Source organism: Calliphora vicina, chromosome 1 (assembly GCF_958450345.1).
Source record: "Calliphora vicina chromosome 1, idCalVici1.1, whole genome shotgun sequence".
In the NCBI taxonomy this organism is placed as follows: domain Eukaryota; kingdom Metazoa; phylum Arthropoda; class Insecta; order Diptera; family Calliphoridae; genus Calliphora; species Calliphora vicina.
In genome coordinates this window covers 123,610,881-123,625,448 of record NC_088780.1, presented here as the reverse complement: position 1 = coordinate 123,625,448, position 14,568 = coordinate 123,610,881, and the positions used below count along the sequence as shown (strand labels likewise).

At 29.7% G+C, this 14,568-nt stretch overlaps 1 protein-coding gene across 1 annotated transcript; it reads right to left on the bottom strand.

Annotated features, from left to right (window-relative positions):
- Nucleotides 1–6,479: 6,479 nt before the first annotated feature.
- On the bottom strand, nt 6,480–14,356 carry LOC135956874 (uncharacterized). Its single transcript, XM_065507478.1, has 9 exons — nt 13,944–14,356; nt 12,681–13,367; nt 12,498–12,617; nt 9,876–9,995; nt 9,525–9,788; nt 9,247–9,399; nt 9,051–9,179; nt 8,840–8,986; nt 6,480–6,653 (listed from the first exon to the last, which is right to left on the bottom strand). The coding sequence occupies exons 1-9, from the start codon at nt 14,170–14,172 to the stop codon at nt 6,553–6,555; spliced, it is 1,950 nt and encodes a 649-aa protein (XP_065363550.1). The 5' UTR covers nt 14,173–14,356; the 3' UTR covers nt 6,480–6,552.
- Between the last annotated feature and the right edge of the window lie 212 nt (nt 14,357–14,568).

Genomic DNA, 14,568 nt, shown 5'->3' with positions numbered 1-14,568 from the left:
ATAAAATGCATAGTTCTAAAATACGTATATAAAGTTATGCGTATTTTAGAATTTAAACTTTTCTTATTTAATTTTTTTTCTTAAATTTAGATGATATTGAAATTTCGTATTTTTTGAGATGAAAAATAAATATTATTCTTTGCTTCATAGAAATTTACTAACAGGGGAATGATGTAATAAGTAAGGTGAGAGCTTTTCGGAATTAAAGAGATTTTAATTTTTGTTAGAATTTTTAAATTTATTGGCCTATAATCATAGTCAGAAATAAAGTATATTTTAATAGAAATAAAGTCGTCTTTACTTAAGAGTGGACTTTAGGTCTACCATAGACAAGTTAAAGTATATTTTTGACGTTAAAGTCGACTGTAAAAATAAAACAAGCTGAAGCTGTTATTAACTCATTTAACAACAGCATCAGCTGTTCTTCGCCATGTAAAAAAGTTTGGCAAAAAGTAAAAAAAAATTAAGTTACAAGAATTTGGGAGAGATTTTGCAATTATTGAACAGTTATCAATAAAATTAGTACCAAAATATTCTAAATATGATACTAATCTTATCTTTTCCATTTTTCCACCACAAAAAACTGTTTTTCTTTAGTTTTCCCGGTTACTTTTATTGTTTACCTTTTTTGGTTTTTGTTTTAATTTTCTATGTCAGCTGTTCAGCGGTGCCACTTGTCTGTATTTCCTTGTATATTGTATGAAAACATTTTCTACATGTGAGGTGACACCCAGTTAAAGTCGGTTCAATTTAAAACATACTTTAATTTTGACTATAGTTGGGAAATAATATAAAGTGGGTTTTTAATTTAAAGTTGTTTTTAAAAAGAACCGACTTTAGTGTTTGACTATGATTATGGGCCATTATTTTTTATGTCAACACTAGATATGCTAATCGGGACTGATTTTTGAAAATTATAAGAACGAAACGTAAATAATAATGTCTTTATAGCTTAAAATACTTGCATGAGTACATTATATAAGAAGAAATAACAATAAATACATTAGGGTGGGTCGATTTTTTTTTACGAAAAATCGTATAGCAGAAAATTCTAAGAAAGTTTCCTCAAAAACCATAGGTCTAAAATCAAATCATATCTTGCGAATTTCGTCTTTTATCCAATGATATTTCAGTATTTTATTTTTAATAGTTTTTTTATTGGATAAAATACGAAATATGCAAGATAGGATTTGATTTTAGACCTATGGTTTCTTGAGGAAACTTTCTTAGAATTTTCCGTAGATTGCGTTTCTGCTATACGTTTTTTTAGTTTTTGATCGTCCATACAAATCGACCCAGCCTAATGTACATACTGGTAAAAACAGTACCTTATCTTTTATCTTTTAGCAATCGAAATATTTTCATTTTGTTCCAGCTCCTCTTCTGAGATAAAATCTACTTCATTTGAAGAGGATTTAAATTGAGTTTTGTTACACAACTTACAAAAAAGGTGAAGAATTGATTTTCTAGAGCCCCACTCAAAGAAAACCAAAAATACGGTTTTCCTTTATTAGCTATATTGTAGCAGTAGTTGAGCTTAACAACTTTTCTGAGCATCACTTTGTGATATTTGGGCATGTAGAATGTCAAAATGCATGAAAAAGGCACACAAAAATTACAATTTCCCCTATTTATTTATGAAAAACGGGATTTGGAAAATCCCGAAAATCCCGGGATTTAAATTAAAAAATTCCGGGCTTTTCGAGAACGGGATTCCCCGTTTGGCATCTCTAGTCAACACACAATGTAAATAATCTTTGACAAAACCGTTACCAACGTAAACACAAAGCTTTTGTTATTTTTGCATATTAACTAAAAAACGGCCGTTAAATTTAAATTATATTTGAAAAAGAACAACGGTTTAAAGAGCTTTATCCAAATTTCATTATATGAAATCTTTTTATTCACATTTTCATTCATGTTTTTTGATTTAAATTTTTTTTCTTTGAAAATAAAATTTATTAATTTTTCAAAATAAATTCTGTTTTACAAAACTCAAGCACTTTCAAAATAGATAAATAAAAATCAGCTGTGTTGTTGATTTCACCTTACTTAGTGCATCCTGAATAAGGGTTTCTCTAGAATTTAAGCACGAACAGCTGATTTGCTTTATTTATGTTAATATATGGGGCATTTCATGTCAAGTGAACCAACTTTTGAAATCGATGTCTTCCGATGGCACTATAGGAAATTTTCCCCATTTCTTGGCCAAAATGTAAAATTTAAATTTTTGAAAAATACATTTTTTATGCTTTAGTATAAATAAAAATATAACAAAGTAAACATATATTTTTAAATTTTGCAAAAAAGTTGATTATTTGTCACTTTATCAGTTGTTTTATGTTCGATTTCTAAATAAGTTTTCATATAACGATTGAGTGCAGCTAATTTTGATACAATATCTAATAAAAGTTTTCATAATAAATATATAGAGTTTTTAAAAATTAAAAAATGGAAAATAATGTTGAAAGTGAGTACTTTATTAATATATAGAGAGATCTTGGTGAACTCGGCTATTAGACCGATTAAATTGGAAAAATTAAAGTGACCTTACGATGAAATAATAAAATTATGAAACTGAATTTTATTTGGACTTACAAAAAAATGTTAGCAGATGTTAGTTATAACATCATAACAGTTCTTTAGGACAGTCAATTACCTACAGAATTTTTCATATTTCAGCTGCATATATTTGCATACTTTTTCAAAAAATGCATTTTTTCAGGTAAATACAGTGTGAAAAACTCAGAATTATTTAATGTATGGCATGAGAAATACGGTGAAAATGAAAAAAGAGCCGCTATATATGCATATTTCTTGTCACATATTGATGAAAGTGATTGTTCAGAAAATCTAAATCAATGTTTAGAGGAGCAGTCACGAATGTTTTGTGCAAATATAAAAACCAAATGGAGTAAAACAACATGCCAATGACAGCAACTGTTCATAAAGTTTTTCTGCATTCACGTCAAATTATTGAATCAACTGTGCTTCCCGTTGGATGCTTCGGTGAAGACGCCTCTGAATCGCGTCATAAAATATATAAATCTGATAGATTGTTGCATGCACGAAAAAGTAGCCGTGTGAATAATTTGACCGACGTTTTTAATAGAGCATTGGATACGTCTGATCCTTTCATTTCCAGTATTTCTCTGAACAAACGGATTAAAAAACAGAAGAAATAAAAGTTTCCTACAAAAGTAATCAATATGCTGAAATCTTATCCTATTTCTTTAGAAAATTACCAAACAGATGAAGAGCAATCGGAAAGTGAAGAAGAAATAGAATCGAGAGGTCTTTTGAGCCCTTGTTTTTTAAATGTGGTTGATAATTTAGAATTAGAAAATCAAATTGATGAATAAATTAAAATTTTAAACATAACTAGTGGATCGTGATGAAATTACTAACCAAGGTTAGTTATATTGGATAGTAACTCAGACACAATTTTTCAACAAGATCGGTCGAGAACTCTCTGAGTTATAGGGGGTCAAATTTTGACATTTTGGTCAAACAGGTGTTTTTTCTTATCCATGTAACTTATTACCTATTGTTCTTAGCAAAATCTATCCCAAATAGTTTAGATAGCTCTTTCTTCAATCTTTAGAAAAAAAATATTTAAAAAAAAAATAAAAAAAATTTAATATTTTTTTTCCGAAATCAAAAAAGATATTTTCCTTGAACACCTATTTGGTCGCTGAGTGGGATATCCATCAAAATTTGTAACTCAAAACATACAATTTTTGACTTTTTTTGCAAAATCAAAAACTTTGTTGACTTTTTTAATTTTTTTTTAGCTCAAACAAAAGCTTAGATATTATCCTTGAAGACCCTTTTGGTCGCTTAGTGGGATGCGAGTGGGATATCTATCAAAATAAATATTTTTTAACTCAAGACTTACAATTTTTGACTTTTTTTTTGCAAATACGATTTTTTTTTCAAAATGGGCCCTTTTTAAAAATTTTTTTTTTAGTCAAAAGAAAGCTTAGGTCCATTCCTTTAAGATATTTTTAGTCCCTTAGTGGGTAGCTCTAAGTGTTCTAAGATCCTAAAGAATTACAAAACGGTAAATAGTTTTAGATGCTACCATGTATTTAAAATTATTCATATTATTATTTTACCAGTTCCCAAATTTTTGTTGGGTTTTTTGGAAATTGTAATATTGGCTTTTACTAAATTCTATATTTGTCTTCGCTTTTACAATTGCTTTCCACAAATGTATGATATGCTAATGAACAAACCTTTTATTGATCATTTTATATTTATGAACAAAGTATAGATATATAATTATAATTTGTCCATAATTTCCAAATTTCACAATTTTTGTCTAAATATGCAGTATATTTTAAAGTTTGCTACAAATTCCACTAAAATAATTTTTTTTTTTTTTGAAAAATTACTATCTTCGATAACACAGAAAAATTATAAATCAATATTTTGTACAAGTCCAATAAATAGGGTTAATATCACACAAATTTTGAATGTTAAATCTTAGCCCCTGAAAAAATGTTTACAAAAGTATAATGAGGGTATTCACACGGTCTGCTATTAGTCATATTGTCATAATGTCCTAATATATTATAATAGTTGTTGTTGTGTTTTAAACAAAAAAAAATATTATTTTATGGAAAAACAATAAACATAGTTCAAATAGTCTTATTAGTTTAGAACTTTTTTGTTTGAAACACAACAAAAATTTATTTAAACTATCATAATATATTAGGACATTATGACAATATGACTAAATAGTACACCGTGTGAATACCCCAAATATTTCAATTATACTCTACACCACAATAGTGAGAGGGTATATTTGATTAGTGCTGATGTTTGTAACGTGCAAAAATATTGTCCCAAAACCCACCTTAAAGTATACCAATCTGCTCAGGATCACTTTCTGAGTCGATTAAGGACTAAGATTTTTGAATTTGGTTAGAATCTGTCCATTATTTCTCCTAGCCCCCATAGAACAGCTCTATCTGGAAATAGTTCAGCTCTCATAATTATCTTAATTATAAACATATCCAAACCAAATTCAGCACAAATAAGTTCTACATAAGTTAAACTGGTGCTACCAAATTTGGCACCGATCATAGCTTCCATATAAGCACCATTCACAAAAATGTCATTAATCCCTGAAATACCTTAGTATCCAAATATAATTTAACACACATCATACCACCAACTTTTGTGATGATCGGTCCATAATTTGTCATAGTTCCCACATAAGACCCACTTCCGAAAATCACTTTATCGACCATAAACATCTTAAAAATGTTGGTATTTAAATAAGATTCACTACAAATGAGTTTCATATCAAAAAAACTGTTTATAACCATATAGTCGGTGTAGGGTATCATATGGTCGGGTTTGCCCGACTACACTTTCTTACATGTTTTTATCTTAAAGATATTATTTCAACATAATAAATGTGTTGTATTTTAAAAGTGGTTCTTTATAGACCCTTCCAAATTTAACCCATTTTGTGTCTGCACTAGGGTGTAGGATATAATAATATATATGGTCTGATATATAGGATTTGTGACAGCTTATAGACCAATCGTTATAAAATTATGAGGTATAATTTAGTGTTGAATTATATTTGGATTCCAATATTTTTAAGACATTTATGCTGGTTAAGTGTAACAAAAAAGTCCTATTTCGGGAGGGCTACGTGAAATAATAGACCGATTTAAAGCAATTTCAATAGGATTCGTCGTTGGAGTGAAAATATATATGTGCAAAAAGTGATTTGTGGGTGTTACAAATATCAGAAGTAACGCTTAATATCATAATTACTTGGGATCAGCTACGACAGCATCTTAAAAAAAAAGTTCCTTTCATTTTAAATGTATTTTATTTCATATTTAATAACTTCGAAAAAAGTATAATATATTAAATAACTAAATACTTATGCATAAAAAATTATTAACTAATTAACTGGTTTTCCATTTCATTTTAACTAAACTCTAGAAAATTTTGAACTAAATTTTTGTGTATTCTTATTTAGGATTATAAGTAAGAATTAAAGTTAGAAATCTTTGTTTTTTTTTATTATTACAATAGAGTTTTTCAGTTGTAGATGTTGATTTTTGTTATTTTTTTAAGGGTTTTATGTTTAAATTAATTTTTAGTATATATTATACTAATAATTATCTTTTAGTTACAATAAATATTGCTTTAATTAAAATGACTGTCTGAAGTTTTTTTTTTTTCTTACAGTAAAATAAAAATTCTACAATTTTGTATGATTTGTTTGTTTTTGCTTGTTTAGCTGTAGCAGAGTGTTATTTAAATTTTAAATAAATTATTATTAGAGTGCATTTAATTTAGAAATGAAATAAATTTAACAATTTGCTTTCTGGTTATTTATTATTACATAGTACTAATTACAATTTGTTGATATTGTTGTGGGTGTTTTAAATGATTGTAAGAATTTCATGAATTTTAAAATAATTTATTTAAATATTTTTGTTGTAAGTTTTCAGTTCCAATTTTCTTTTGTTAATGTTTGTAGGTTTGTGTGTGTTTTTGTTAAAAAGGATTTCGTTTAAATTAATAATAGGCTTGTTTTATAGCGGCACTAGTGATGAGAAATGCTGAACCAATTAACATGAATGTTATTATTTTAAGAGCACTTGGCCTTCCGGAAGAATCTGTAAATAAGTAAAATATTTATTAAAGTTATATTTATGTATAATATACAGTTTTGGTATTGACAAAACAATGGAAACTAAAGCTTCATTTTCACAAAAAAAAAAAACATTGAACCAATTTAAGAGTTTATGTTTTGTGATCTACAATTTCCCATACGATTTCTATGGGATTGAGATCTGACGATTGGGCAGGCCTCACAAACTGTAACCACTTGGTCATTGTCAGTGTTTTGCTAGAATCTAGAATTGCCACCGCCAAACTTGACTGTCTTATTTGTGTTCTTAGGGTCCAGACTTTTTCCCCTAGGCCCCCTCGATCTTACAAATGCTGTAATTGAATTCATCTGTCTCGACAAGTTTAAATATTCTTTGTATATTTTCATACGAGCAATACTAATACGAGAACAATAGTTTACAAGGATCATGTGATAATGATGTTAAAAATATATGGGTTTGTTATTTTAGGTCGGCTAACTTCGGGAAAAATAGTTTTAAAAAATCCAGGACGTAAACATTATTTGAGATATTTACTAAGAATGCAAATTACATTACATTAAAATTGGAACAACAAAAAAAAAATGAACGTGTTAGTTATATTTTCATTTGTTTCCCTTACCGCACTCCAACTAATGTCTCCTATTATATGCCGGGGTCAATAACCCTGATAATACCGTTTAAATCCGACACAGTGGGCTCCCTTAAAAACTACAGGTTCGATTGCAAAATGATACAAACAAGTAGTACAGGAGGACATATAATCAAAATTTGTGACCACCCTGTAGAATACAATGTGAGATACTGGGTGTATTTTGCACAGCTTTGTAGAGCTTAGTAATTTTTACAAATATGGATAGATATTAAATGAAAGAAATAGGATAATAAAAATTCCTGAGTTGTTACAATTTTTAAAATACTGATCGCTTTTATTAGCAATTAAGAGAACCCAGTTTATTTAAAGGAAATAAACCATCGTTTTTAAAAGATAAATTTTTTTTTGGTAAACATGTGTTATTGATAACCTTTCAGGCAATAATTTTTGAGAATTTCTTAAACTCACTTGTTATTAAATTATCTAGTCTTGGAGTAGATTTGCAATGACATCCTCAGAATTTTTATACCCTTCACCTTCGTGAGAAGGGTATATATAAGTTTGTCATTCCGTTTGTAATTTCTACATTTTTCATTTCCGACCCTATAAAGTATATATATTCTGGATCCTTATAGATAGCGGAGTCGATTAAGCCATGTCCGTCTGTCTGTCTGTCTGTCCGTCTGTCTGTCTGTTGAAATCAGTTTTCTGAAGACCCCAGATATCTTCGGGATCCAAATCTTCAATAATTCTGTCAGACATGCTTTCGAGAATTTTGCTATTTAAAATCAGCAAAATCGGTCCACAAATGGCTGAGATATGAGGAAAAAACGAAGACAACCTCGATTTTTGACCTATTTTTTTACCTATATCTGGATTACTAAGACATTAATATAGACAATATGGATATCTAATGATAGATATTTCAAAGACATTTGCAACGACGTATATAAGACCATAGTAAGTTGGACCTACAATGGGTCAAAATCGGGAAAAAAATTTTGAACCCGATTTTTTTTTAAAAATTTTAAATTTAAAAAAAAAAAAATTTTAAATTTAAAAAAAAAAAAAATTTAAATTTAAAAAAAAAAAAATTTTTAAATTTAAAAAAAAAATTTTTTAAATTTAAAAAAAAAAAATTTAAAATAACAATCCAAAAATTTTTTTTCCAAAAAATTCAAAAAACAACTGGAAAAAAAATTAAATTTTGTTTACCTAAAAATATTTAAAATTTTGAAGTATAATTTGGTGAAGGGTATATAAGATTCGGCACAGCCGAATATAGCACTCTTACTTGTTTTTTATACTTTCATAAAGTAATTAATTTAATATTTTTGCAGATAGTGTTTGACTCTAGTCATTTTTAATAATTATATACAGTAATCATGTTTATAAAAACTGAAATTACGGAATATAGTTTTAAAAATAAGCTTCCATTGTATTGTCACTGACTTTCATTTGTATTGTCCAAAAAAAATACATTTTTTTGAGACAGATGATAAATTGTATATATTGAATTAAATTGTGCTAAATTTGCATACAATTTAAATTATACAAATTCCTTTATATACGATATATCTGAATAAATAACACTCACTTTTCTTATTGGACGCAACACAAGACCGATGTCCGGTATCACTTCTATAACCAAATTTACACTGGCACACCGAATTACGGCACTCAACATTTTCAGGTGCCTTCTCCACGTAACACTCACTAGCGGTTGAGCAACCCTCACCAATAGCTTTAAAATAAAATATAACATTAAAAGATAACCTAAAAACTTTAATGATAACAATAACACAAACCTTTTCTAGTTTCGCAATGACCATTCTGGAAATGTTGTTTATCGCTGCAGGAACATTTATTGTCAACACAGGTGGCCAACAGAGGTTTACATTGTTCGGTCTCAATGCATTCCTCCTCAATATCCTCGGCTATAAAATTAAAAACAAATTATTTTAGTAAAATCATTTATTATCATTTAGTTTTAAGTTTAATTACCTTCTTTAATACACTCATCTTTGAAGTGTACAAAACCTTTGCGGCATTGACAGGACTTGGAATCATCCTGAGTGCCATTGGAAGCAGAAGTTGTGGCACACAGTGAATTATCTACCAAGCACTCATCGTTTTCCAAACATTCAGCACCAATGCCTGCAATAGATATTAATCGAGATTTGATGTTATAACCAAACTGTAGTATTCCAAAAGAAAAATCCGAAAAAGCTAACTAAGAAATCGCCAGCATGTTGTATAGATCTGCTAGTAAATATTTTTACCTGGCAGACATTCATCCCCCTTCCTTATATAAAGCGGCTTGCAAACACAATTACGATTCGAACACATCGAATGATCGACGGGACAACCATCATCGCTCTCACACTCGGAGCCCAAGCCCGTCTTAAACACACACATCTGCAAGAGTTCGTCGTATTCGGCATATTCTTTGCACGTACAACGTCTTGGTATTTGAGAATGACAATAAGCGGCACCAAATGGACTGCATTGATTATCTCCGGTACAGGATAAATGATATTGTATAGCTGCAATACAATAAATTCATAAAATTAACAATTATTTTTTTAATCAGAGATAATTTATTTGAAATACTCGGATTAGTGGTTACTTACGTTTACGACATTGTCTTAGATTAAAGTCATAAAAGTAATTCTTTTGGCAAATACATTTTTTCGTTTCAGCATCAAATTGGTTTTCACATTCATCCGAACTTTCTGCTATCTCGCCCAATTCTGTAAAAGTAATAAGGTTTTATATTTATATTATTAACAAAACTTGTTGATAGGGGCCGGTTCTAGTTCATATACTGTATATGAAGGGGACATTTCAGTTTAATATGACGATTTTAAATTTTATGCAAATATCAAAATGGCCCTATCATTTTTATATTTATTAAAAAAAAGGTTTTACTTTTTCGCGGTTGTCAAAATAGTTCACCCACAACAAAACGCGGTAAAGTTTGGAGATAATTTTTTTATATTTTTTCAACCAAAAAAACGTAAATTGATTCTTTTATCAATATATCAATCTTGCTTGTATCTATATTTAAAATTTGCGGTAACGGGAAAGAATCCGCTGTTTTAATATAAAAAATTTAAAAAAATAATAAAAATTTGGTAAAATTTTTACTTTAAAAAATCGTTTTTGTGAGTGAGGTTTTTATTTCAAAATGTTATCGTAAATAACACAACATTTGCCAGGACCAAAATTTGGTTATAGCCCTACTGGTCATGGAAGTAATCCAAATAAGCTTGTTCTGTTTTAGGTATTTTAATACTGTTCATACAATTTTATTGAAATTATTGTGGAAGCTTCAATTGGCCGTCATTTATTCAGTTTGTTTTGCCAAAACACCTTGGAGAGATATATGTAGATACATTTTTTTTATCTAAATGGATGTTCTGTTCATTTTTCATCAAAAAATCATCATTGGCGAGTCATTGTTTGGTGTGAATTTTGGGCGGTTAATATTTCGACGAGCGCTATACACGGATCATTACCAATATTTGTTGGACTGATCTTTTGATGAGAGAAAATCCCAATACAAAGGGATATTCAATTCAGTAGAATCATCCGAAGGTTTTCAACCAAACGGAACTGTCATGTCAGTCGTAAACGTGCAGCAGACCCAACAAGACTCCAGAACCGAATTGAGTGAAACACAAAAAGTTATCAATGACAAATTATACTGTTTGACCTTCTTGATCACGAAATTATTAAGCAACGGTAAAACCTGTTCTATAATCAAGTTCGTAAACAAGATAAACCTTGCAGATATCGTCCTTAACCCTCTAATGCCCAAGCACACCCAAGGCACTCAACGCAAAAAAGCCAATAAATGTAAATATAACTGATTTTGCATTTCAAAAGTTCATGTAACAATTGCTTAAAAACGCACTTAAATTATTTTAAAAAGCTTTCAACGTTTTTGAAATGTCAGTTATATTTGCATTTATTGGCATTTTGCGATGAGTGACTTGAGGCACGCTTAAGCATTAGAGGGTTAAATTTATAAATTTTATTATACAAATCGTTACCCTCACAGGTATATTCGTCGAAATAACCAGCATCGATTGGCCAGTGGACCGCACAACACACTACAGGGAAAATTCATTATTTAGCCGTACTATCCAAAGTTCAAATCGAATGTCCTCCCTCTAAAAACCTATTTTCTTAGGTCCAACACAATGCTTTGCATGAGTAGGTCATCCCCTGAGTGCTGATTCAAGATGAAAAAAATAACTAAATTAGCCAAAAATCTTTAGATAATAATAAACATCATCCGGAATACGATCAAAAACAGCAAAAAAGTGCATCCTTGGAATACAATATAATTGCTTTCACGATCGCTATTGTATTTCAAGAATGGGCTATTATACCCTTCACTTTCGTGAGAAGGGTATATATAAGTTTGTAATTCCGTTTGTAATTTCCACAATATAATTTTCCGACACTATAGAGTATATGTATATATTCTCCATCCTTATAAATAGCGGAGTCCGTATGTCTGTCTGTTGAAATCAATTTTCTGAAAACCCCGATATCTTCGGGATCCAAATCTTCAATAAATCTGTCAGACAAGCTTTCGAAAAGTTTCATACTTAAATTAAATTTTAAATTTATAACAAAAAAAAATTCTTTTTCCAAAAAATTAAAAATACAACTTTGGAAAAAAAAATAAATTTTTTTTACCTAAAAATATTTAAAATTTGTATTTTGAAGTATAATTTGGTGAAGGGTATATAAGATTCGACACAGCCGAATATAGCTCTCTTACTTGTTTTTTTATAGGGAATTACTTCGAGTAGCTAAAATTGAAGCTCTGAATAGTTTCTATTTATGAATAATGCATTCAAATAAGAATTTTCTTTGCTGGAAGTAGAGCATGTTTTTATATGAAAACTAACTAAATAATCTAGTTCACTTAAGTAGGTTAGTTTAATGACATGTTGTAAAGATGAGTCTCTTTCGTAAAACTAAAACCGGTTTCTATCTCCGAGGAACTATTCACGTTAATTACATTCCTTCCCTCTACGGATCATACTATTGAAAAATTAATGTGCTGTTTTTCTATAGCGAACGACTACTTTGAGTGTAAATTTAACACGTATTTTGTTATTGTAACAAAAACAAAATACATGTAAAACGTCCACTCAAAGCACTCGTTCGCTATTGAAAAACAGCACATAAATGTCAATTTTGTTTTCATCTTCACTAATCATTCGTTTACTTACCGGCAAAACATTTCCTATTTCTTTGATAGTAACCTTGACGGCACAAGCAAACTCTATTGGTACATATGGAATGAGGAAGGCCAGTGCAGGGTAAACCGCTATAGGTACATTCATGACCGTCTAAAAAAGCAAAACAACAAATCAATTAAAACTATAAACTAATATTTGTTGCACAAAACTTACATTCTTGATTCTCACCATCGTCATCAGAGTTCGACACAGTTGATATAGTTTTTTCATCATCGTTAAAACGAAATACGGTTGGACGACGTCTTTGTCTTTGCTGTTGTTGTTGTTTTGAGGGTCTACGACTGCTGGAGCTGGTCGATGCTGTTGTGGTAATTGTACCAACATGTTTCACTTTCGGTGTCAATACCTTCAATTCAAAAGCATCGACACTTGTCTGTACGGCGATTTCCCGACTCTTTTGTGGTTCTTTGTTTGCGGCGTCTGATGTAGCTAATTCCTGTTTAGGTTCCGTATTGAAATCTTCACCATCTGTATCGCTAAAAGTGTTATTGTTGTTATTTCTGTTGTGGTTGTTATTGTTGTTGTTACTTGATGTACTACTCAGACCATTGACCAATTTGGTGACGACATTAAAATCACTTTCACTGGGTGAAGATTTTGATAGATTCGAAGTGGTTTCAGTTGGCGTGGAAGTTTGTCTTTTTGTTCTAGTATTTATTATATTATTATTGTTGTTATTATTATTATTACTACTTATGTTGTTGTTAATATTTGAATGGTTATTGTTGTTATTAACTTTGGATTTGATTTCATTGACATATTGACATTTCAAACTTTTACATTTCACGTTTTCACCTAAATCCTCGCAGTCAGTGTCAACGACACAAACATCATCAATTTCTGAAAAGAGAAAAAGCGAAATTACATTAAAAAAATAATTATATTTTACTAATTAACAACTAATAAACGTTTTATTGATCGTTGCAAGTAACAAATATTTCGAGTATTTTAGCAAATTTAATGAAAATTCTGAAATATAATTGGAAATTTCAGAAATTCAATTAGAAATTTCTGAAATACAATTGGTAATGGTGTAGTTCAGAGAATGACAATTTTAAACCAAAATCACTGATGAAACAATTGGTTCTAGAACTGTTCCTAAGAATTTGTGCTAGCTCCGTAAAGATTCCCTAGAACTAGTTCCGAGGGTTATTATTGTATTTCAGAAATAATTGATTAAAGAACTGGTGCCAGAACCATTCTAAATAACGTAAGCTGGAGGTGATAATTTCAAACTACATACATATACATATATTTTGTTCAAATTTGTGTTATATCACAATTTTAAATTTTTTAATAAATATTTTTTTGCTTTTTTCGTGATATTTTTTTTTTTATTTTATACTGATGTTTTTTTTTAGCTATAAACTCCGAATTTTTGTAAATTTGTTTGCACTCTCTGCTAATAATACTCACCCATTGATTTACGTCGGCATATGTTGCCATGTCTATGATAATATCCATTGGCACATGTACACAAATTTTCTTTACACTGAACTGAGTCGCGATCATAACCAAAATAACAATCCAAATCTGTATCACAATGCTGATTGAGACCATTTAATGTCCGACAACGTCCACGCACATATGTTTCGCCATCGGCACAATCACAGACCCCCGATTTACACTTGGCTCCCGTTGGCATAAGATTGCATTGAATACTTTCTTCGCATTGGTCACCAATCAGTGACGTCTTCAGACATGTCGAGAAATCACTGGAAAACACAATATCGAAATCGGTGCATTTGCATTCACTAGTCGCCGATGAGCATGATGAGTATTTGGCCGTACAATCGTCATGTGTATCACATGGCCAGTAAACAGCACTTGTGCCTGGAAAACAAATTAATGAAAATGTTAAACGGAATTGCTTAGAAACTGAATTTGAATAATAAAATTTTACGATGGTTGTTGGGGGGTTTTTTTTTTTGCTTCAGAATTATTTACTTAATAATTATTTCGTGTTTTTTATTTGCAGTGATTAATCATTAGTTAATAAAATATTTCCAATATACATATTTATATTTTTAGGAGGCAGTTT

Excerpts from the sequence above, each read along its gene's own strand:
- LOC135956874 (XM_065507478.1), bottom strand. The coding sequence starts at position 14,172 with ATGCCAACGGGAGCCAAGTGTAAATCGGGGGTCTGTGATTGTGCCGAT. Across the intron at positions 12,618-12,680 it reads CGATGGTGAGAATCAAGAAT|ACGGTCATGAATGTACCTAT; the intron begins GTAAGTTTTGTG and ends TTGCTTTTTTAG. Across the intron at positions 9,789-9,875 it reads TCTAAGACAATGTCGTAAAC|CTATACAATATCATTTATCC; the intron begins GTAAGTAACCAC and ends ATTGTATTGCAG.